Source organism: Centruroides sculpturatus, unplaced genomic scaffold, assembly GCF_000671375.1.
Source record: "Centruroides sculpturatus isolate CEXI.00-Female unplaced genomic scaffold, Cexi_2.0 scaffold612, whole genome shotgun sequence".
Lineage (NCBI taxonomy): Eukaryota > Metazoa > Arthropoda > Arachnida > Scorpiones > Buthidae > Centruroides > Centruroides sculpturatus.
Window position 1 is genome coordinate 398007 of NW_019384966.1, and position 26486 is coordinate 424492.

The following is a 26486-nucleotide window of genomic DNA, read 5'->3' on the forward strand; positions in this document are numbered from 1 at the left end:
ATCCGATGTCGAAATTTTTTCCGTTGCGTGTCGCTTCGCGTTGAATTTTCGTCGATGTTAAGCCTAACAAAGACTATTGTATCGTTAAAAATTATTTTTTTATTTTGTACAAACAAAATAAATATATTGAAAAATATAAAAATAATAAAAAATTACACTTATGTTAATTTAGTATCAAAAACGTAAAATATTTGAGTAGCCCAAGACAGCCAAAGATTGAAGCGCAACAGCACTGGCGAAAATTTAAATTTGCCGACTGAAATTCTTTCGGATGATTGACTTTCGGAAAATCGACGCTCTACTGTAGTTTATTGTGTCACCAAATTCTACTTTAGGCCACAACTCCTGATCTACAACGAAGATGTTGGCTTCGTTTGGATCGATAACTTGACATAATGAAACTTTTTCTTCATATAAAGCAGCATCTTGTCCTGTCAGACTGCGAGAATAACCCGCCAGAAAAACATCTTTTTTAACTTTGTCCATGATGCAGTTCTATTAAGTTTAAATTGAAAAAAGCGCTGCAAGCGGAAGCTAGACCACAAATATGGCGAAGGGTGGAACAAACATGCGTTTTATCACGTGACATGTGCCCTTACAATATCTCTAAGGTTTAACTCAATAAAACTATTATTGGCTAAAGTGTAGGTTGAACTTGTACCTTGAAAGCTGGTAAGTTTGGCTAATTCTCTTATCTATTTTATTCTCCAGCGAATTTGAAAACCAACTGTCGATTAAGTCGTCAGTTCTTTACACGAATAAGAGATAAATTTGATAAAATAATATATTAGTTTAAATGGAAAACGAAATATAAAATTTTAGTCTGCTTCATTTATTACATTTATTACGTTGTAGGTGCGATTACAGTTATGTAATTGTATCTACAACAAATTTCTAAGTAAAACAGAATATTTGAGACAACTAAAATATATCGATCGTTTCAAATACCCTACAATGCATGTGCAGTGTCACGTGCATCGCCTCCTATGCACAAAGCCTAAAAGAGAATTGGAATAAAGGAGTAAAATTCAATTACTTTCGTGCATTTGCGCATATTAGACAACATTTCCTGTGAAAACACTTCATCAACAACAGTGAATAATCGTGCGTTTTCTACTGCCCGGACCCCCTGTTCTTCGGATTTAATTCGTATGATTTTTAGCTGTAGGAACACTTAAAAAGTACGGTTTACCGAGGATATGTTGTAAATAGGACAGCGTTGAAGATGGTGTTACATTGCATGTGAGAAACCTCACATAACATCAATTACGGACCGCTGTTGAGCACGCTTTTCATAGCCTTCGGAATGGAGACCACATTAACAATGTAGTTAAGATCCCCGTTATGATCTTCTTATAGCATTGTATGTTTAGTACAAATAAAATGTTTGTTGCTCGCAATGCCAAAATCAGGCCCGTCTTTAGGTGTGGGCCTACCGGGCCTGGACCCAGGGGCGGTCTAACATTCGAGATCTCGAAAATATGCAAAATTGAATAGAGCAACAAGTAATAAAATTTTATAAACAGTAAACAATAAAATTTACCAAACATATCTTTTGATTAAACATAAATATAACAATATGTTTAGCGGAGAAAGCTAATTGAAAAATGTATGAACATTAACCCTCCATTACGAATTCCTTAAGGGGCCTTCAAGCTTTTCTTGGCTCAGGGCCTCGCACATACCAAAGACGGGCTCGGCCAAAATTGCATTAGTGAGTTGTAGTAATAAATACTTTTTACGGAAATGTCACCATACCAAATTTGGTTCCATTTAGCTTGCGTTAAATCGAAATATAGTAATTACGATAACCCGATATAAAACAAATTGTTAACGTGCATGAAATTCAGTTTAAAACAGGGGTCGCCAAAGTGGTCGATACCGACTCCCAGAGGTCGATGCAACACTATTGGAGGGTCGATGCGGCTACGGGGTCACAACCTTTTTTTTTTTTTTTTTTTGCTTATACACTTACACTTATAATAAAACTTTACGGTACTGGTCAATGTGAGGTTTTGGAAAGTGGTTGGGGGTCGACGGTTAAAAAAGTTTGGCGACCCCTGGTTTAAAATAGTTTTGATAAATTAAATTAAATAATTGTAATGGCGTTAGGTGGCGCTGGCAATTAAAAATGGCGGCCTCCTTTAGTTAAGTACGAATTGGGTAAATTAGGAATTAAATACGAAATGTTTAGTATGTTCTGTAATTCTGAATGTCGTGTAAATTAATTTCAAGTTTGATTTAAAAAGTTAGCATCCATAATGGCTTTGAGATGTGTGCCTGCGACATTACGATTATTGAGTTGGCGATGGAGCGTGGTTTCGTCTAACTCGGTTTATAAACACGGGCGATTGTTGCTTCCTTCTCTCACTGATGAAGCATGTTTGACACATCTCGAAAAACAGCTGTATTTTATTCAGAAACGCTACGCCAAAAAAGCTATAGTGAAAGAACAAAAAGGTAATATTGTATACGGTACTTAATTGTAATAATTTCTTTACTATGAAAAAATGAAATTCGTAAATTATACGACAATTGATCTCTAATATATTACTATTGTGTTAATTGTTTAGTTAAACTCCATCGCTTTGGATGGGGAGAAAACGGCATCCAAATTTTGTTATTTGTGAAGATAATGCCAACCCGTGCAACAGCTATCTCTTGGCACACATTGCAGCGAATTGACCGGCACATGTGTAAGAGAAAAAAGGAGGAGAAGAGAACAATGGGAAAGAAGAAGAAAAAAGGACTTACCGGTTGAAATTTAGTTGTTTGATGATGACGACTAGTGAGAAAGATGAGAATAGTGAGAGAGAATAGTCATCATCATCAAACAACTAAATTTCAACCGGTAAGTCCTTTTTTTTCTTCTTTCTTTCCCGTTGTTTTCTTCTTCTCTGTTTTTCTCTTATATACTTGTGCTGGCCAATTTGCTGCATGTGTGACAAAGTTTGGAGGCCTTTTTCTCCTCGCCCACAGTCGACTGCAAAAAACAAAAAAAAAAAAAAAAACAATGGATTTGCAACAGACTTTTCGAGAAGAACCGATCGGTTCTTGTCAAAAAAATCCGAGGTGATGGGGTGTAACTAAACAATTACCACTATTGTTTATATAAAACTACTTAATTGATGAGCTTTTATAATGAGGAAAATATTATTCACAAATATGTTCTTTTACATTAATTTTTCCAAATATTTCAGTTAATTATTACATATATAATAATTATAAATAAAATACTAATAAAATACTGGCAGAATAAAGCTTGGTAAATATGGGGCTGGTTTTGTGGGTGGATGAGGTGATTGACGCAAAATGAGCAGTTAAATGTTCAAAAGGAAAAATTATTAAATAAAAGTAAATAAGTCAAATATAGTGAAGTCTCTTAAATAAAGTTCTTTATAAATAGTTCCTATGAGAGTGCTGTCACTAAAAGTGCTCTCTATTGGAAACCATTTCAGAAGCAGGAACAACAATCTGTTTTGTCTTGGGTGCAAGTAACCATTGAGCTTCTTTGATTCATAAATAAATATATAAAGAATAAGATGTTCTCATATTTTTTTAATAATTATGTGATAACAGAGAGGGCAGAGGAACCCCACTTACCAGCGGCTCTGTCAGAGAATGGTTTTAGGAGGGCTTCAGATATGCGGGCAGCCAGCATTCTGGTAGTCGCTCCTATATAATTGGTGCATAGTCCTGATATTGGATTCTGCAGGGGAACGGAGTATACACCAGATTTTTCCATGGTGGAAAAATCTTGATGAGCTTTTATAATGAGGAAAATATTATTCACAAATATGTTCTTTTACATTAATTTTTCCAAATATTTCAGTTAATTATTACATATATAATAATTATAAATAAAATACTAATAAAATACTGGCAGAATAAAGCTTGGTAAATATGGTAAGTTGGGAGAAAAATTGCTTTCTTGGACTTGCACATTCAAAAATCCCAGGAAGGCTTGAAGTTTTCCGTCTATTACAAATTTGGCAATATCCCACCCATAATACCAGCCACAGCCTGTCAACCACAGCAATATGTTAATGTGGCCATAGCTCCCTTGACCAGACGGGCATTCTTACTACCATCGACACAACATCTTATCAATACCGAACTGGAAGCTGTCCGCACAGTGGTGTACGCGGCGAGATTTAGTGCCTCCAAATACATCCATGTTAAAAATAGAGTTATACAGTCTCTCTTCCCTGCCACCACATTGCGCAGACCAACGCTCCGTCCCTCACTCCCATACTGTGGATACTTCACGGCCCGGATCTGCCAGATCTTTAGGCAGAATGGCTTTCGTTTACCTATTGCCCCACGACCATGTCTGCGACGAATCTTATGTAATGATAGAGATGCTATTTCCACCCTGGAAAAATCTGGTGGATACTCCGTTCCCCTGCAGAATCCAATATCAGGACTATGCACCAATTATATAGGAGCGACTACCAGAATGCTGGCTGCCCACATATCTGAACACCAACATTCGGTGGCACTTGGCAATTGCGACACGGAACTTTCCAAATTTAGGAGGGCTAAAATGTGAGTGGGGAGGTCAGTGAGTACATCGACAGGTTCTGAATAAGTACACAGGTTGATCAAAAATAACACATTTAATAAACAACTATAAAATTATACATATAGAAGACAAAAGCAAAAACAAAACAAATTGAAATAATCAGAAATTCTATTCTAGCTTGTGACAATCATTCGTTTTCCCAATGGAACATCTACATTCTATTGAAGTTAAATCGAGAGACAAGAGAAACTCCTGTAAGAGGAACTGCTTGGAGAGAGAGTATATAAATAAATTGGCTTAATAATACCTCTAAGTTCCTGATCTCGTAGTATGGGTAGCTGGTAAGAGATGTCCCCGGATCAGCTGACCTTAATCATAGTCTTCCTTCTCCTCGGATCTGGCTCATCGAGAGACGGATGGTGATTATGACGGAAAGGCAAGGGTTATGACGAACAGAATGGCGGTATGGGTCTGGTGTCCCCTGATGTCTGCTCGATGCTATCAGCTGTGGATGTCCTGAGGATTGTGTTCCAGCCTTTTTATACAAGTCCCAGAGGGCTGACTAACACAAAAATCTGATGCAACCTCATCAAAGGTTGAATAGCATCCAGGATGTTTATAGTAATTGAGTCATTTCTGTAGATTTATTACCTCTTCTATCCAGTATTGTCACTTCTTCCATTCATAAATTTGATAACAGTTGTCAAATGAACGGAATTAATTGCTATAGGTGACTAAGGTCAGAGTTAGTCTTGCACCTTAGTAATGATTGTTGCCTTTTATGGCCACCTTGATCTGTTTTCTCATCGTTCACATCGCACGGAATAGAGGAGGGTTTTGTTTGGTTCGGTCTACTCTTGTCGGTGATCTTTTTGCTTTTTGTTACTCTTTATCATGTAACAATTGGAGGTTTTTGTTAATTGGTTGGTTATTTGTACATAGAAATGAAGGTGTAAATGGATCATCCCTAGTGCGAGAGGAGAGATTTGGCAGTCGTTTGAAATGTCTTTGAAAGTTGGGAAGGTCAATTATCGATGTGACACAGATAGTTGAGGGTTTAAAAGGTCTAGCTTTGACCTCATCCTCACCATTATCTAAATAGAAACTATCAATCAGATCAATACAAAAGTTTATAAAATACAGACAGAAAATAAAAAGTATGTCATAAAATAGTAGGTAACAGCTTGGAGAAATGCAAATGTTTTTAACCTGGTTTATAAATTTATAGGCTATCACCAATGCATAGAAAAATGTTGGAGGAATACACTTCTTTATGTCTGAAGACGGCATGTTAATCGGGCTGAAAACATTTGTATTTCTTCAAACTTCTACTCACTGTTAACTTAATAAAGTAAGTAATACATCTTGCAGTGGAATTAATAATTTACTAATCAAAATTATTAGTTCTGTCACTCCATGCATTTTCTAAAAAAGTTATACAAAATATAGACATTTAACAATTTAATGAAAATGCAAACGTTTTCAGCCAAATCTGTTGGCCATCATCAGGCTAAGAGCATTCAAATATAAATAAAATAGAACAAAAATTTAAATACAAATAAAATAACAACTGAAATATATATATAAATGTATAAAGAAAAATAAAATAAAATAAAAATTATTATTATAAATAACAAAAAATATGTACAGGCATACCTCGACTTACGTCGTTTCGAGTTACGTCGTTCCCGATTATACGTCTCTTGTTAAAAAAGTATATGGAAAAATAAAAATCAAGTTTAAGTCATTTTATTCGACTTTACGTCTGTCCGCCACAAATATTGAAGTCGTAATATCACTAGATAAACGTTTAAAGCACATAAAATCATATTAAAATATATACAAGTATGTACTGTATTTACAGTACACGCATTCGTAAATTTAGATTACTTTTTTTGTACTATATTAAAAACTAAAATTTATTTGTTTGTAAGCTTAAAATAGATTTTTATTAACCATATATTATTTAAAATGCTTTCCTAGTGATAAGTAGATTCGGAGACAGGTAAATTCGACTTACGTCGTTTTNCTTAAAATAGATTTTTATTAACCATATATTATTAAAAATGCATTAATAAATAAAATACAGAACCGGGAATGGTAATTTACGGTTTAGCCTAGTGATAAGTAGATTCGGAGATAAGTAAATTCGACTTACGTCGTTCTCCTGGAACCAATTACCGACGTAAGGCGAGGTATACCTGTATATGAAAAAATAAGCATAAGTTGATTAAATATTAAAACGTTATATAGAAATTCAATGAAATGCAAGTTATGCAAAAAAAAAAAAAAAGATAATACTAAAATCAAGGCATTAAATTAAGAACTGTCCAATTGTTTGATTAAGTATTTTTTTTTTTTTATTTAATTATGCTGAGTGAAGGTACTTCAATTTTAATATGGCGGCACCAGTGGATTATTACAGGAAGTATAGGAAGATAACGTTAAAACTTGTCAAGGCTGATTGCAAATTTGAATTTTTGAAAGAATGTTTGAAAAGCAAAGTATTTCCGATGTCGATATATAGGATTAGCATCTCAAAAGAATGTACTTCTTTGAAAGCCAGGCTTTGTCTAATGTGTCTTTGTAAGTCAATTAGAATTGCTAAGAATACAAAATATGGTAACTTACATGAGCTCATCACATTAGAAGATAGTATATGCAATGAAGATCCTAAAATGTTTGTAGAAATTAACAGAGGCATAGTTGTGCTAACAGATAAAGTTTGTATGAATTTAAGGAATAAATACATTAATAAAATAAAGTGGATTTTTAAAAAGCAAGCATCAAGAGCAGTTAATAGCAATCCTTCAGCATTTATTTTGTGGGACCAAATAGAAGTCCCGACTAAAATCAAGGATTTTCTAAAATGGGGACTGAACTTTGTCCCGGAAAATTCAAACTCATGGGAAACATCAATCCAAGAAATAGAAAGGGGAATATCTGGGCTAGATTCTTTAGAAAAAGAATACCTCTCGATGGAAAACAGTCATAAAAGACCAGACGACTTGGAAGAAAGGATGTGATGCCGGTAAATACATCAAACTTACTAAAGGTTGGCTTAGAAAAAATGATTTAGTTACAACAAGAGCTGACAAAATCAAAACTTTGGTAATCATGAAAAGGCAGACATATAATAACGCATTGGAGGATTATATTAAGAAAACTGAATGTGAGAGTGTTGAAACAAACATTATCGACAGCGTCGACAGAAGGGTTAAGAAACTTGAAAAAGCTAAGCTCACTAATGCATTACCTTTCCTCAAAAATTGTCATAATCCCAGGCCAAGTGTGCCGAGGTTATTTGCTTTTGCCAAGACCCATAAAGAGGGTAAAGAAATGAGACCTATAGTGGAAAGGTGCAGAGGACCAACGTTTATTCTTGAAAAGAAATTACGTAAGTTTCTCACCTTGCACCTCGAGAGTAATGTACTTGTAGCACAGGATCCAAGGGAGGTTATTAATGAGATACAAGATCTAATTTTAATGGATGATGAAATTGGAACTGTGATGGAATATGAAAGTTTATACCCGTCTATAAAAATTGAATCATGCAGGTTAGCACTTTTAGATTTCATGCACAGCAAGAGCCTAGATTTGGCATGTTACAATAATGATTTAATAGAACTAGCTAACCTTATTTGTTATGAATCTTTTTTCACCTTTAACGGCCATCAGTATAGACAAAAAAGAGGAGTCCCTATGGGAAGTCCTATGTCAGGACTGTTGTGTGAGCTTGTATTAAGAAGATTGGAAAAAAGTGCTCGTTCTGTTTTCTTAAATGACATTGTGTATTTTAAAAGATACATTGATGATGTCTTTGTAGTTTGGAAGAATGATGAAAAAATCGATGATTTTATTAACAAGATCAACAACAATGATGATGGCCTCATGCTGAAGATTGAACAGAAATGTGCCTCATGGATACATTTTTTGGATATTGACATTGAATTCAAAGAAGGACATTTGGCCACTAAGGTATACGTAAAACTGATGCATAGCCCTCTGTACATTCTGTCCCGCTCTAATGATCCTTACCAGTACAAAATGGCTGCCTTCCGTGCCCTTATCCAAAGGACCTTTCTCTATTGCAGTAGTGTGTTGGATAGGCAAAAAGAAATTAATAGAATATTACATATTGCCAGATCTCTAGGGTACAGGGCAGATATGATAACAACATTGATAAAAAAATACAAAATAAACAAAACTAAAGCTCAAAACTGCAATTTCAGCAAAATCACAAAGTTCACTTATGATAAAAAGAGAAAAGCCATCATGAAGGAAATCTCAGCCTGCAAAAAGTCCAAGTTAATTTTCAAGAGAGCTCCTAACCTGTACAAATTATTAAGGAATGACAAAGACAGTATAGATAAAGAAAAGAGCTGGAGTATACAGGATTCCTTATGAAAATCGTGAACTAGACATCAATAAAAATTATATTGGTGTCAGTAATAGAAGTTTAAGAGTCAGATTAAAAGAACATAAATACAATATCAGCAAGGGATCTAATGCCACAATACTATCGCAATTGGCGCAAGTTGAGGGCTCAATCGTCAAATGGGACGAAGCAAGTATTATTAAACCAGTACATTCACTGACATTGGCGATTTGCACCAAAAAAATTGAAATATATAAGAGCAAATTGCATGATGCATGCATTAATTCTAGAGATTCTGAAGGGTTGCCTTTGGCCTGGAAATACTTAATCAAACGATTGGACAGCTCTTAATTTAATGCCTTTTTTTTTTTTTTTTTTTTTTTTTTTTTTTTTTGCATAACTTACATTTCATTGAATTTCTATATAACGTTTTAATATTTAATCAACCTATGCTTATTTTTTCATATACATATTTTGTTATTTATAATAATAATTTTTATCTTTATTTTATTTTATTTTTCTTTATACATTTATATATATATTTCAGTCATTATTTTATTTTATTTGTATTTAAATTTTTGTTCTGTTTTATTTATATACGAATGCTCTTAGCCTAATGATGGCCAACAGATTTGGCTGAAAATGTTTGCATTTTCATTAAATTTTCTCAGCAAATTAAGGTGTTATGTTTTTTGATTTACTTATGCTAAGTGAGGGTACTTCAAAGTTTATATATTCATAATAAATAATATTTCTTTCTCTAGGTAAAAAATTAAAGCCAAAAATTGAACTTACTGAAGAGGAAATGATGCAAGTTATTGATGTGACTCTTCTTCAAAGTCAATTACAAAATGTTATAAACAAATTAAAACAACAGTATACAGAACATCTTTCACTTCATACTGGAACAGGTTAGATCGTTTGATTAAAATTATTAAAATAAATTAAATTTTATTTTATTTCACATTAAATATTTCTGTGTAGGTTCAATTGAAAACATTATAGTTAAAATAAATGATGAAGAATATCCATTAAATCAGATAGCTCAGATTTCTCGTAAGGGATTGCATTTGGTGGTTCTTAATTTGACAAGTTTTCCAGAGGTTTGTATCTTATTATTTATCATAGGGGCCGTCCATAAATTACGTAAGGTATTTTGGGGTGGGTGGGGTCAAGGATTTCTTACTCAGGTAGGGGGGTAATAGATCTCGTCTTACGTAATATTTTTATTTTTTGATCTCATTGAGTGGTGGAGTTTTGAATTTGGCAGTTTCTATTAGGAACGCTCGCTGTACTAACGTCATCTCATGTGACATGATAGAATAATAACGCCAAGCAGACTCATGCTCTACATATTTTTTATCATGGGAGAAAGGTTGTATGGTGGTTTCTCTCTCTTTTTTTTTTTATTAGAATAAGTGCACCACTCCTATGGGTGTATAATACTAAGAATACATAAACCAAAATACATGATACAAAGTAAACATAAAATTAGTATTCGGCTTTTATTGAAAACTAAAATGTAAAACTAGAAATTATAAATTATAAATAGTCTTTTCTTTTATATTTTTTGAACATAATTGTAAAAAGCATCAAACAGTGTCTTCTGAACAAGCTTATCGAGTGGACGTGGCCACCCGAAACTGAGCATAAAGTTTTCTAATTTCAGAATAAGTTTATCTTGATTGTAAATTGGACAATGATAGATCATATGGTCGATGGTGTCTAGGTTTTCTGTACAGCAAAAGAAAGAGGCAGTTTCTGCCCAGTTATACATCGCCAGGTAGCTTCTAAAATTACCATGCTCAGTAAGTAGTTGAGCAGTAGCAAACGTTAAATCTCTAAGTGGTGATGAGAACCTGCATTTGACACTAGGAAAATAAAATCTCGTTATTCTACCAGTTTTACTGCTCAACCATTGCTGATTCCACTTTTGTGAGAGACTAATCGGGGGTAGGATGTTACGAGTTCTTGACTCTCCTACCTCTTAATCGACTCGAGACCTTGAGGTCCGGTATCACTTGTCTAAAGGATGGTAAAAAGGCTTCATTAATTAATATGCATCTATGTCCTTAATTTAATCAAAACAATAATTGTATTGGAATTTAATTGGAAAATAAAACAATTTTAATCTGTGTAACTGTGAGGCTGTAATCTTATACACCAGTATGATAAGTCCTATTAATAGAAATACACTGATATAGTGATTGAAAGANTAATTTAATCAAAACAATAATTGTATTGGAATTTAATTGGAAAATAAAACAATTTTAATCTGTGTAACTGTGAGGCTGTAATCTTATACACCAGTATGATAAGTCCTATTAATAGAAATACACTGATATAGTGATTGAAAGAATAATTTTGATGGTAAAAAGGGTTTAAGGGAAAGGATTGTTAGATTCTTTCTCCCATCAGGATCTGACACCAATCTATCATTTTTGTAGTGGATAGATACGCATTTAATTGAGGACAAATTATTCCGAGCGATCTCATCGAGGACTTCGGGTTCAGTATGGAGGTGATAATGCCAGAAGAAACGCACACCAATCCAAGTTCATATCTCTTCTTGAGATTTCCCCCTATACGTCACAGGTGATGATCTTCTTTGACCAATGGTGGACGAAGTGACAAAATTATGACACAACAGTCAACTCATCTTCTACAGGGAAGTATTTTCATGGGAACGGAGTTTTATGATAGATTTTTATGAGAAAATTTGTCGGTTGTTTTTCTCTTTTTGAGTTAACCCTAACTTTAAAAAAAATTGGTTTGATTTTGAAACAAAACAGTAGATGAAAATGAATAAAAATATTCGAATTTCAACATTTTTAAATCCTGGCCCTCACATTTGCATAGCGTTGACATGAATATAATTTTTAAGGCTGCTACATGAGAGAGGGATGTAAATGTAGTCTAAGTCAGTGTCCTATGCAGCTGACTTAGCCCCAAAGTCAGCTTTTTCATTTCCTAGTATGCCAGTATAGCCATGAACAAATATAAAAGTTATCTTATTTATAAGATTTTTAATATTATTCTGGATATATGTGATTTTATTGCTATTGCAATTGGAATTTAATAGAGCTTTTAGGACAGACCGAGAAACACTGTAAATGTTGATAGACAGAGTTTTGTTTGGTAGTGAAGTGGCCCACTGAACAGCTCGGTAAACAGCATCTTCTTCAACTTGATAGATGGAAGTATGTGGGAAGTATCTGTACCTTCTAACATATTTTGGGCAAAATATGTCAGTTTGGAGGAAGATATAGATACTTGAGCCAACAAGAAGGGGGCTTTTGGACCCATCTGTGTAGACATTAATGTCTGCATGGTTATCCATGGAGGAAGTAGACGACACCAAATGTATCCTGGCGATAACCTTGTTTACAGGGTGATGATCAAGGTAATTGCAATGTGGTAGCATATGAACAGCCATAGATAGGAGTAGAGACTGTTGTTGAGCCTTGATGTTTATAGTTCTGATGTAGTAGTTTAGAACCTTTTCTACAATACATAGTGGCAAACGAAGGAGCTCTGCTAGTATCAGAGAGGCATTAGTAAAAACAGTTCTGCAGCACTTCGAAATTCTGATGACAAACTGTCTTTGAAGAGAGAGTAATTTACTTGCTACTGAATTTTTACTAGTTACATGACCCCAGCTAGAGGCCACGTAAGGTAGCATTGGTTGTATTACCCCACTATATAGAGCAGAGGTGTCCAACCCGCGGCCCAACGCAAGTTCCAATGTGGCCCAATAAATGTGTAAACAAAACTGACAAATGTTAAAATTTTTTTTATTATTTATTTATTTCAACGGCATAAACTCAAAAAAGAAGTTTCACAAAGCCGTAAACCTTTATTCATATTTTATTTTTGAGTGGAAAGGAAATATTTTCAAATACTTGGAGATGTGTGAATGAGGAAGGATTATAGACCCAAATTTGGGGAAAGGAGAGAAAAGACAAAAGATATAAAAAGTAGTGAGAAAGGTTAAATAGATCTTCTGTTATGTAAATATTGACCCTTAATTTTCCAACCTTTCTCACTTTATCTTTTGTCCTTTCTCTCCTTTCCCCGCATTTGGCTCTATAATCCTTTTGAGTCACAACTCCAGCTTTATTTAGTATTCCAGCATTGCAAGATTTGGCTACATTGCGCCAAATGCGGCTTCTGTTTTTCAATTTGACGTAAAAAATATCATTTAGCGCTTTGGCTACTTTTTGGACTATATATTATTTATAAATATATTAGTTGAATAAAAATGTACTTTAAAATGGTGTTTCATTGCTTTTTATTAATTAGAGACTCAAATAAAACAAATATTTGTGTTTTTCATATAAATTTTCGTTTGTCTCTTTATCTATTTCTAAGTAAAAATTGAAAGTGTCTGTAGAAGTAATTTTTTTAAATATCCTTTTTCGTGATAAAGTTTTAAACTTATTATTATAATCTAGACATGTTAATCTTAAATATACTTGTATATTGGGCCACAAGTATATATTATAAATACTTGTGGCCCAAAACTCCTTGACTTCTTCTAATGTGACCCAGAGAAACAAAAAGGTTGGACACCCCTGATATAGAGTTTTACAAGCTTTATGATTTAGTCCCCAGTGCACCTAGCACATTTTAACAGCATGTAGTTTATTTTCTTAGCCTTAGCCAAGATGTAATCAATACGGCAACAGAATGTGGTTTCTCTCTATTCTTTCTTGCTTCACTTTGTATAATGTTTCTGTTTACACGTGCACTAGCTAGTCGATCCGGCAGTTTCTTGCGTCCTTTTGTGAAAATTAAAATTAATATAAAAATGAATATTATGACATTTGATTAATGATATTAACAATCTTTTTATTATTATTAATTAAAAAATAAAGTTCTTAAAATAAATTGTTCATTCAAATTCATTAAATTTTTAAAAATTGTTCACATAAAGTCTTTTATAAATAATAGTACATATTAACTAACTAATTAATAATTATATATTTTGGACCTAAGGTTTTTAGGGTTTCATAAAAAAATTCATTTTTGTTAAAATCTTTTTATAAAATCATGCATAAATATTATGTAAGATAGGGAAGGGAGAAGGGATCAAAGAAAATATTACAATTTCTTACACATGGATGGCTGGGGGTCTGGAATGGCCGAAATCGCCCTTATGTAATTTATGGACGACTCCATATACTATCTTTTTATCATTTTGACTTTCTAAGATGGAACTTTCTTTCAGGGATTAAAACCTACACTTCAGGCTATTCAGGAGTCAGGAATGAATCTTAGTCCTCAGCAAGATGGAACAGTTATTTTTGTCCCTTTACCAAAGTAACAAAATTTTAAATTTATATATCAAAGTTACTCAAATAAGATTATATATATAAACAACTCATAATCTGATTTTAATTAAAGCCAAATGATCTTTCTAAAATTATCAGGCTACTACTACTATTGGGCTATGTGATTAATTAATTACTAATCAGTTTGACTAGAGATAGGAGGTTAAACCACCATCTCATATTATTTTTTATAAATTAGTAATTATTATTTTAAAATCTCTGGAGGAAAAGAATCAGGCCAAAGCAGGACTTTAGCCTGCAACTCCTGCATATTGTGTGGTTGTGTTGCCAGTTACACTACCTGGACCTCCATCCAATCTTCACTTCCAGAACTATTAATTTAGACATATAACTATACTAGTTACTTACAGCACTGACTGGAAATAACTTAACTTCCTACATGTAGTCAAATTAATTAGTAATTAATTAATCATATAGCACAATAATTTGGCTTTAATTAAGGTTATTATAGCTATTAAATAAATTTATATTTATATATTTGTTTATGAATTTTCATTTAATAGTTATGTATTTATAAGCTGCTACTTTTTTTATATTTCATGTTTTCTTTCAATTTATTAATTACTGTATTTTTGTGCTTATAATCTGTGGATTATCTATGTTTAAAAGACAGTTTGAAGGGATTTCTCCCTCTTTCCATCCTGTAATACTGTACCTACAGGATGGAAAGAGGGGCTTTTTGGAATCATGCAATTGGTCAATCATAGGTTTCGTCAAGCTCATAATGGAGGTAGTTGGGTGGTGAGGAATGGAGCCCAACATATCTGGAACAGACCACCTATTAAAAATTCCTGAGCAATTGTTCAACAATAGGCTATCTTAGCTGACTTGTTCATCTGTCTGTCCCAGCAAGTGCAAGTTATGCAATTGGTCAGTTGTATACTGATTTTAAATTGCAGTTATGAATTTGCACCTGTTTAGGTTATACAGTACAATGGAGAAGATTATGTAAAGGTTTTATTTTCATTCTAGCAATTTTTTATGCAATAAGCTTAAAAATATGGTAATATACTATTGTTATTTTTTCTTTTTTTAATTAAAGTACATAAGTGTATTTATTAACATCATTATATAATAAAATATGTTTTTTCTAAACTGCAATAAATATTTTTTTCACAGGTAATTACAGTCTAATATATAAACCAATAAACTGTGTTTATAACCAATAACTCTAACACACTTGAGAACCTTAGGAGTCCAGTAACAACCACTTTAATGGAAAATGTTTTTGACTGTACCACAGTTTCCTCAGGTTCTTAACAAGTAAGATTCGAATATGGAATGCATAAAACAAGTTTAGAAATTATTTTTAAAATATATGGAACAAGCTAAGCATGTATAGACAACTTTTAACCATATATGTTACAATGGCAATATAAATATATGTATACCATAAAAAATGAATAATAGGATATAAATAATGGCATAGAAAAAGATTGCTATTGCCATATATGGTTAAAAGTTGTCTACACGTCCTTAGCTTGTTCCATACATTTTTAAAATATTTATTGAACATGTTTTTCTATGCATTCCATGTTCGAATCTTACTTGTTAAAAAGTTGAGGAAGACTGTGGTACAGTCAAAAATGTTAGTTCTCCATTAGTGTTGTTACTGGACTCCTAAGGTTCTCGAGTGTGAATTATCCTTTCCGGTATTTCTGTAAGTTGTTTTCAATAATTCTTAGTTGGTATATTAAAATAAACTAAACAAGAAATTATTTATTGTGACATTGTCACAATGCCAGGCTGCAATTTTTAATCATATATTTTAAATTAAATAAATTAAAAATATCTTCTCCACCTCAAATTAGTAGTGGCTTGCCCCTGTACATCATACTTTTCCTTTAACAATATAGTCGTGTTGGTCATCTAGCTAACGCCTTTCAGGGGAAAATTTTTGAATTGAAATAACATGACTTCTGGTTTGCATAGAAAGTTCTTATCTAGTTAATCGGGGCCTCCTGTCCCTAATGTTTCCATATCTGGTCTTGGTACAATTTTTTCAAATTGCAGCCCAAAAATGAAAAATGATTTTTTCTAACTTAAGGCATCTTTTTATAGATCACATCACATATTCTTTTATTCTTCTTATATTCTTTAAGAATATTTAAATGAAGGATTATTTCTAAAGACTTTTAAACTTTTGGTTTTTTTTAACTTTAAAAGGCTAAATAAAACCATTGCTATATAATTTGGTCATTTGCATCCACTATATTCTGTGATTCAATAATTATAAAACAATTCAGTTGTTTTATTAAATACTCATATATTTCTAACCCATTAGTTACTGATATTTTCTCAGGAAAATAAAAAAAACTTAATATATTATTTTCATAATTTTAGAATCTATATTTAATTATATAGTGGGATTTCACATATTTCTTGGGGTTTAAATTTGTAGTTGCTATAAACAAGTTAAGAGTTAGGAAATGATCTGATGTATCAAGATTCAGAATTTTAACTTCAGTCACACATTAATTGATTATGTATACTTTATTATTGTATTTGGAAAAGCATTTCAGATTCTCTTCACCCCTCTTCAATCTGTTTTTACAGATCTTATTAAAAGAAATATCAGTATTAAATTACTTCACACACACAATTGAAATTATTTACAAAAGTTTTTACTTACAGTATTCGATTATTTAACAGATTAGTGTTAAAACTGGGAAATTAAACTGGATATATTAAAAAAACTTTATAAAATGTATAATAAATACATTAGATAAATAAAATATTTAAAAAATTTAAAGAACATAAATTGCCTATACCTGTATATGGATAAAAGTACAATTGATAAGATTTAAAAAAGTAACTGAATAACTGATGTAAAATTGGGTTTAAAAACCTTTTTTCAAAAAATGTTTGAAATGAAAAGGTTTTAAACAACCATAAAAACATGAAACAGCACTTTGTGAGAATCAACAAAATTGGCATTATTGCAACACGGTGTATTATAAATGGATATGGGAAGGGGGTTGGAAGGACTCTACTGATTATGTAGTAATGTAAAAATAATTGTATGTAGTAGTGGTTGCCAGATCTCACTAATGGCTATACCTTCATTTAAATTCATTTTACCTTCTGTTGTTTTAATAATTTCTAAACATTCATACAGTTCCCTTTTAATAATATTTTTTTCCTTCTTGAGAATTTTAACATCATGTTATGAGACCTTTCAAACTTACCTGTTACAATGTATACCAGCTACTGAGTTGGTGTGATTATATTTTATTGTGCATAAATGTTTCCTAATTCTAATTTTTAATGCTCTTCCAGTTTCACCTATGTATTGATATTTTGATTGGCAACTGCAAGAAATTTTATATATAACATTACTTTTGTGAGATCAACCGCGGGTCAGGGATCAATCTCCCACTGACCACTTACTCGGCAACAGGTTGATAAAACCCGATCTCGGCGTCGTCGGATGGCTAGGAGGGCAGTTCGAGTGGGGAGGGAGGTGAGCAAGTTGATAGGCGTCCTTAAATGACAGGAAACAGGTTTAAAACTAAACAAGCATTTATTATATACTCAACTAAGCACTACAAGAGGTTAAAAGCGGTTATCTCTACTATTTACATAAATTCGAGTTCGAGTTCGAGAGAGAGCGCTTACAAATCCTATATACCCCAAAATACCTGTCGGTGGCAGGGCGAATTGGCGAACGTTCAGGGTGTGGTGTCTTCTATTCGAGGTCCTCTCTCTATAGCTGGATCGGGTCCACTGAATGGAGGCTCGGGAGTTTCGGTGACACTATTACTAAGTACAACTTCCTATGACGAATCGCCCTGAGGTTACGGAGATTCGAGCTTTTATACTTTTTCGTGCGAGAGCTGACACGTCATCGATTCTTGTTGAAGATGACGGTGCATTTTTCACACCTAACTGTAAACTTCCTCAGCAAGTTGTGATACAATCGGTGAAATCCGATCTAGTACAAAATCTTCGGTTTTTTTCTGAAGTTAATTAACAAGAAAATTTAAATTTTTAAAAGACCCGCAAAAATCCGCGGGCTCACACTTTGTAGCTTCATATATGTTTTTTGGTTAATTTCTTTAGTTTTCAATATATTTTTAATCTTATTATTAAATACAGGTGCGAGAAAAATATTGTGTGGTTTTTAATAGCTTTTTAACTGTTTCAAAAACTGTGAGGATGTAATTAATTTTTTATAGGCATTTGAACATGTAATGTATTTTTCTGTATTACTGTTGTTTAGCCATTGTTCTATTACCTTATTTGGATAATCATTTAATTGAAAAATTCCATAAATGTGTTCAATTTCTCTATGTAGCTCTACATATTTTGGTCATACCTGAAGAACTCGGGAATTAGAAATCATTTGTGCAGAGATAATTTTTTGTTTATATGCACTGGAATTGGTTCTATATTTGTTATTACATAACTACTTGTACGTGTTTTAATTTTTGAGATATACATATTAAATATATTCTTAACATACATAGATGTACTGGAATAATAGTTAACAATTTTATATACATCACAAAATTTAATGTATTTTTTGAAACTTAAGGTCCTACGAAATCTTTGGACCGTGACATCCAAAAAAGGTAAAATACTGTTATTTTCTATACTATTGGCATAGTCAAGTATTATCTGAGTATTGGTTAAAGTATTATAATAAGCAATGAAACAATCGTCTAGGTACTTATTATATTCTCTTATCCCATGAAGTTTTCTAATTATTTGATCAATTTTTTATCATACACAATTCAGCTAATTTGGGGCCTATATGTGAGCCCACGAAGGTATACCATCCAATTGTCTAAAAAGTTTTCCATTACAAATAAAATTATTATATAAAACAAACCCAACCAGTTGAATTACCCAATTATCACATTGTAAGTTATTTAAGCTATCAATTATAAATTTTTTATATATAAACAGATATATATTTTTAATATCCAGACTCAACATTTTGCTGTTATCATTTATATTAAGTGTTTTAAGGTTTTTAATGAATTGGTTGGTATTCTTAATACGATATTCAGAATCGTGATATTGATTTAATTTATTATTAAGAAATTTTTCTAATGGTCTATATGCTTCCTGTATTTTGTGTTTTTATTCTGATATTGAGTCTGGGTATTCTTTAATTGTAGTCTAAAATATTGTTAAAATTGTTTATATTAATAATAATAGCTTTTTTAAAAATATTAAGCATTTTTTTTTCCAAGTTGTGAAGTTGATGGGTGTGTGTGTGAAGTAATTTTAATACTGATATTTGTTTTAATAAGATCTGTAAAAAAAGGACTGAAGAGGGGTGAATAGAATCCAAAATGCATTTCCAAAATCAATTAATATATCCCTGTGTGATTGAAGTTACTAAAAACAGCCAAAATTTAGCCTTAGTAAATTAAAAGAAAGAAAGTAATGGAAATGAACGACCAGAATTTTAAATTCTGTACAAAGGTCAAGAAGACTCGGTAGCAGATTGAAAGACTATTATAGATTTTTCTTTGTTACACATGAAAATTCTGTAGATATCTGAACTTATTCACCATTTATTACATGTACTGTAGTGATATAGAGAGTCAGAAAAGTCTGTTACAATCTCTATGGCTTTAGATATATAAACATTTTGAATCAATGGATTCAGACCATAATACTAATCATCCATATTTTGTTCTATCCTTGAGTAAATATCACTAATTATTAGTCTAAATGTATACAAATGATTCCAGTGTTGTATGACTTTTAAGATATCTGATAATATAACAGTAGACTCTGATAGATAATAATAATATTATTTAATTTGGAATTTTTAACTAGGTTAGTATATATTTTGAAATTATGATTGTTTGTTTAATCTGACTCAATTACAAGACACATACCCCAAATTGGCAGCCAGCACCTATATTTTTCTATGCTGAACTAGAAATATTGGTCTTTACGTGCGTATAAAGTTGAAAAATATTTTTAAGTTTCTGTTATTCCAAATTTAGTGAAAGTCTGGAGAAAGTTAATTGAGGCCATTTTATTTCTCAATACTTGACAATTCCAATTAATAAGATTTAAATTCTTCTCAGGACTTTAGAGGAATTTTTTATTTTCTCTTTATAATCAAGATTGATCTAAGGAAAAATTGTAAAAAGTTCTCTGCACTTACTGTTATCAATATATAAATTATAAAGAAAGTAACGATCTTTTTGTAAGATCTACTGAGATTTTCATATCTTACCAGTTTCTCCTCTTATAAACAAGAAGATAAACTGGTTTCTATGAAAAACCAAAATAAAAGTTGTTCTCATTGTATCTGTTTTGGTATTTCTTAAACAGAATATTTCAATTATATCATTATTAACTATTTCCTTCATTTTCAATTGGCCTTTTATTAAAACTATTACAGTAGCACTTGGTTAAGAAGTTCCACATTAAAAGTTTAATTTCAAAAGTCCCTCTTTTTTTCTTGTAAGTTTTTCCTGTATAAAATGCTCTGTTTAAGAAAATTTTCCACTTAGGAAACAGAAATCCTTGTTCATGACTAAAGGATTCACTTAAGAAGTTTTTCAACTGCATTCCATTGAAATTTTATATATTTAATTGCATATGGAAAAATAAAATATTACATTAGGAAATGCACAAAATTTTGTATGTAATTATGCATGAAACTTACTTTAAACATGGATTTTACAATTTGCTTACATGGTTGCATGGCAGCAATGCTTGTAACAAATAGCAAGTTCTGACAGTGCTATCGATACATAAGTGATACTGTAAGTCCCCAATGATTTTACTTTTCCAGCATATTTATGGCAATCAGTCAAAAAACGACCTCCCCAAGGTTTTCACATTTTTGGACTCGGGACACCTTAAAACATCAAGAAATGCAAAAAAAGTTGAAGTTTTTCTGTATGTATGGACGTTAGTGTGTGTGGAGGGGGTGCACGGGTGGCTGATTTTGTTCGTCCACGTTGAAACTTAATAACTCCTGTGCTTTTTGTTGAAAATTTCTGAAATTTTGCACTGAGGACTGTGTATTAGGGAGATTGATGTTACTAAATTTTGAAGGCAAAGGGGTGGGGAGATAGTGGGAGGTCATGTGTCATATCTCAAGTGGGGATAGATTTGATGGATATTTTGTTCATTATTAGCATTTACAATTTTTTATGAAACTTATCTCTACCCTCAAAATTAAGCTTTTTGCCATTTTATAATAATTAATAATATAAAATCTCGTAACAGATGGTGCTGCACACAATTTTTAACCCTTGCTGGAAAAGTTATGCAATTTATTGCTGATTTTTAGTACAGTATTTTTAGATCTGTGATTTTGTTTGTGAGAATCATACAATGTATTTTTTTACATAACAAATGCATGAAACAGCTTATATTAGACAAATATCTAAATAAATATGAATCATTCAAAGAAAAACTATACTTTTTTTTCAATTCTGCTTAAAAGTTTTTTAAATTGGTCCCTTGAAAAACTTCTTAATTGAGTTTTACTGTATTTCCTTTTTTGGTTGATCTTGGCTTTTAATTAAATAACATGATTTTATTCTGATTATTACATGAAATTCCTTAATAATTAGTAAATTCCATAATATCTCTTTCCATTTGTGGTTTTTAAACTTCTTCTAAATGACTAAGTCTTTTATCTAATTCAAATTTCAATTTAAATTCACTATATTTTCATGAATTGAATTTAAATATACTCTAATTCTAGTTGATTTGCTGGTCTTTTATTACTAATACTAGCTGCAAGGACCCGCTTTGCTGGGTTTTTATTTGTTCGTACATTTGTATGTAATATAGTTGTTTTTATATATAAAAGACTGTTTTTCTAAGTAATCTAGAATCTAGCCGCAAGGACCCGCTTCGCTGGGTTTTTATTTGTGGGCAAAAAGTAACGATAGTGAAGATTAAGATAATTACATTATAGCCAATCTTACCTGTTTTCACAGAATGCAAGAATTAGGTCCCCCGTTTCTGATTAGAGATCTGGTCCCGATTCTATTTCTGAACGTCTCCTGTTCACGTCCGGTCAAACAAACTATTTTCAACATTTCTGGAATGTTTACAATCGTTCTATAATCGAACCAATATTCGAATTTTATGTTCAAATTAAATTTGAACAAAAGATTCGAAATAGAAAGCCACTTTCAATCACTTTCAGCACCCTTATAGCTATCTAGACACAACCACCCCTATGCATGAATAGAGACTTGGGGCTACTACCACATACAAACACCATTCACGTGCGATGTGTAGTTTTTGCGAAAAAGTGAAATATAGGGACATACATGTCCATTTATATATATATATATATATAGATTAATAAGATTGGTTAATTAATTTTGTTAGATTACCATTGAAATGTCATTAACTTTGACATTTTACTATCCTTTCTAAGCTTCCAAAAGAGTTGACTCATCTGAAGTACTGGCTAATACAGTTGTTTATTTTAATTTGGATTTTATATTATCCAACAATTTGACATCAATGGAAACAGTCTTCCTCATGTACTTTGTATATCTATATCTGATTTATTACTAGTCAAGATGGTCAGCAGAAGGTTTTGCTGACCATCTTGAAGATTTGGTTTGATACCAGTAAAATGAGCAACAAAGTAAGAAAATACCACTACATTCTATTCTAATTAAGTACTCTAAATTTCATATTCAAATCTCACTAACTGTTGAAAATTTCACAGTATACGAGAGACGGGAGTCTCCTCATTTCGTGAAAATAAAAATCTGTGAAATAATTTTCCTCCCTAGCAAGTAAGAAATTAAAATTTTGTTATTACAACCAGGAATATTGGAAAATTAAAATAATTCTTTTAACAAAGTTTGAAGGAACTTTTATTATATATCGTTAATCCAGGATATTTTTTAAGGCTTTATCTATCTTTTACATTTTAGGATAACGAGAGAACACAGGGAAAATCTTGCAAAGAATGCTAAAGTATTATTGAATCAAGCAAAAGACGAATTGAAAGCAATCCACAATAAATTCATTAAAGAAGCTAAAAAACAAACTGACCTTTCTGAAGATCTTGTCTTTAATTGTCAACAACAGGTAATAAATTACAATTTTAATTAAGTTATTTGTAGAATAATAAAATTATGGATTTAAGTGCTAACTAAAATGCATTTGACATAATGCTTAAAGTATATCTTGATGATTAAAAATTTTAATCTAAAAGTCCATGATGATTTTCATATTTAAGAAATGAATACAGTCATCATTGCATACTTTGAAAATTTTATATCTTCAAATAAATATATATTATTTAAGTAATTAGGAGAACAAAATATGTTTTCCCTCATTTATTTTTCATTAAAAATATGCCAAATGGCATGCCACATTTATATTTCAGAAGCAATCAGATAGAATTTATTCTTTCTTGCAAAGCATTACTGTTTGTATCAAAAGTTATAAATTGTATATTTTCTTTTATCGTTTTCATTTATTATGGTAAATTGGACATAAAAATTGATAAATAATGCAAATAACCAGTATGTTACATGAATTTTTACTTTTTAAATCTTGTTATCTGTTTTAGGAATAAAAATTTCCTTTCCTCTCCTAGAAAACTTTTTTCCTATTGAGTTCTTAAAATAAACAGAACAAACACAATGATAAACATTTATTTTTTATTTCAATCCTGAAGGGTTTGTTTTAGAATTTATCTTTTGGCATTCTATCATTCAGATCCAAATCAAATTTCACTACTACACAAACTATAACAAACAAAACTTTATTATACGTGGTCAGAGCGAGCTTATTGTACGGTACGTCCACTCTCTTCGATGATGGACGGACAAGAAGACAAATGTTGCGCACTTTTTTACAAGTGTTGCCAGACAGTCTTTTGAATCTGATGGCAGTGGCCACAATCTGAACAAGTTTTTAACATTGTATTAATTGAAAATGAGACTATGAAACCTTAAATGTTTTCAACTGAATAAAAAATCCATAAAATTATGATTTCTAAGAAAAAATAAGCTACATTGGAAATAATTTTTGTGATATAATTAATAATTTAAATTCAGAATTAGTTTATATTTGCAAAAATGAAACTGTAGAATGCAGTAACTAATTGACTGATTAGTTACTATCAAATAAATTTGCACTATTTTAATCAGAAACAATTTTAATATACACATATATTTTACAATAAGGACAATTCCAATTGATTAAGGTCTCTCATACATACAATACAAAAAATATTTTTTCCAATAATATTCTCAAATGGAAATTTAAAATTTCATAGTATAAAACTTATAACATTTAACATTACATACATAAAACTGCCTCGTTCGACAACAGTTTCCTTCTCAGAATCCTGAGATCTAGATTTTTTACCCGGAGAAAATGATATTGCAATATTAGCGAGGTTGAGGCCGAAGTTTTAAACGCGAAAACGTGTATGTCGGACATTCGGCGCTGTTTTCCCATAAGCCTAGAAGTTTGACAATGGTGTTTGGATAGTCAGTGGAATCGTGCTCGACATTCCGAACACCATTGTCAAACTTCTAGGCTCACGGGAAAGTGGCACCAAATGTCCGACGTACATGTTTTCGCACTTAAAACTTCGGCCTCAACCTCGCTTTTTCTGTTGATCCAATGTAAAAGTACTAAATATTTTAATATTAGTACTTATTTAAGTAAATATTTTTGAAAAAGGCATTATCACTGGCAACATTTAAATTATCTTTTTGAACAAACTTACATTCATAGTAGTTTTTAAAGGTGAGCAAACCCATTATTTATTTGGTCAGTACCAAATATTTTGGGCCTGACCAAATAATGGGTTAATATGATTAAAAAGTTCCTTTTTAGTGCCCACAAGGTAGAAAAAATCAAGGCATTCGGTGGTCTAAGACACTGAATATCCTAATTTTTCAAGCTGCAATATTATGGAAGACAAAATACTGCAGACAAGGCTTAGTGATAAATAATGAAGCTAAAACAATTGATACTTTATTTCATCAAAACAACTATTTATTTTTATAGTATAATAGAAATTTTGTTGATGTAATAAACATTCTTTGCTTGATAATTTAAAAAATGATTACTGCTTCTGTTGGGAATATTTTAAGAACTAAAGGTCTGGAAAAATTTTGGCCATAAAGCAGAGAGCAGCCACTGTAGCTAGCATCTTTGATTCAATGAATCCCTGACCATGACCACTAGATAGATGACATATAAAAAGGGAATAACAAAGACAAGAGATTTTGATTAATCAAGAAGACAACCCAATCAGCGACTCTTCTTAGGCTTCGTTCACACCGAGCGCAATTCGCTAGCAAAAAAGAGAGCGAATAACCCATCAAACGTGACTCATTTGACGGGTTATTCGCGCGGTGCAAACTAAGCTTTAGTCGTTCTGGGAACTTACCTCAGCCGTACCAGTAAGGAAGCAGCTCGAATCGGGGACTCTCGCATCCAATAAGGATTCAGTGTGGAGGACTTTATATACATAATTACAAATTACATTTCAAACTAAAACTGCCAGTTTTATGTGGAACATTCTTATGTAAGATTATTATACATTGTGAAAGCAATCATACTTCAATGTTATGCTTTTTAAAATATGTATTACATTCATTAAGTTTCTGCTTTTTGGCCAGGGTTTCATACTTACGGATCTATAAGAAAACAAACCAGTTATTATATATATAATGAATATTTCAAATCATAATATTATCATTTCTGCAATCTTAAGTTTAAAAAATTTCATAAAAGTTATAGAATTAATCAGAACTGGATAGTTAAAGTCAATGAAACAGACAATTGACATATTCAAGAAATGATTCTTATAATTCCTTAAATCAAAGGTAATGATCAAAACTAATTTCTGAGGTTGATTGTCCAAGGAATTTTACAGGAAAACTTCTGATTGACAATAAATGACTTTTATGATCTTTTAATTTATTTTTTCCATAGAGTTAAATTTTGAGAAGTAATTTTAATTTTGTATTTTAAATTTTCAGATTAAATTAATGATACAAAATACTGTGGAAGAAGGAGAGAAAATAATGATAAGTAAACAAAAAGAATTACTCGCAGAAAAATAGTAGTAGTGAGAAAAGTGTATAAAATATGTAAAATAAAAACTTATTTTAGCAGTTTCTTTTATGAAGTAAAATTATAAAAAAGACATCATGCTTAAAATTGACTAGTCCTCCTTTTTAACTTCATTTTTTCCTGGATACTCAAATTCTTTTATCTATTAAAGTAAATTATTGTTATA

At 31.6% G+C, this 26486-nt stretch overlaps 2 protein-coding genes across 4 annotated transcripts in view; one reads left to right on the forward strand and one right to left on the reverse strand.

Annotated features, from left to right (window-relative positions):
- The first annotated feature begins 2122 nt into the window (after positions 1–2122).
- On the forward strand, positions 2123–26361 carry LOC111632519 (ribosome-recycling factor, mitochondrial-like). Its single transcript, XM_023376954.1, has 6 exons — positions 2123–2460; positions 9668–9814; positions 9888–10006; positions 14134–14225; positions 23149–23305; positions 26227–26361. Exons 1-6 carry the CDS (start codon positions 2262–2264, stop codon positions 26308–26310), a joined length of 798 nt encoding a protein of 265 aa, XP_023232722.1. The 5' UTR covers positions 2123–2261; the 3' UTR covers positions 26311–26361.
- LOC111632518 (small RNA 2'-O-methyltransferase-like) overlaps positions 26320–26486 on the reverse strand; it is a 45725-nt gene continuing 45558 nt past the window's right edge. For all 3 annotated transcript variants that reach the window (XM_023376950.1, XM_023376953.1, XM_023376952.1), the window contains exon 7: positions 26320–26462. In XM_023376950.1, the coding sequence (XP_023232718.1) occupies positions 26412–26462 (51 nt within the window). In that variant the 3' untranslated portion in view covers positions 26320–26411. The remainder of the gene's footprint in view (positions 26463–26486) is intronic.

Excerpts from the sequence above, each read along its gene's own strand:
- LOC111632519 (XM_023376954.1), top strand. The coding sequence starts at position 2,262 with ATGGCTTTGAGATGTGTGCCTGCGACATTACGATTATTGAGTTGGCGA. Across the intron at positions 9,815-9,887 it reads TTCACTTCATACTGGAACAG|GTTCAATTGAAAACATTATA; the intron begins GTTAGATCGTTT and ends ATTTCTGTGTAG. Across the intron at positions 23,306-26,226 it reads TCTTTAATTGTCAACAACAG|ATTAAATTAATGATACAAAA; the intron begins GTAATAAATTAC and ends TTAAATTTTCAG.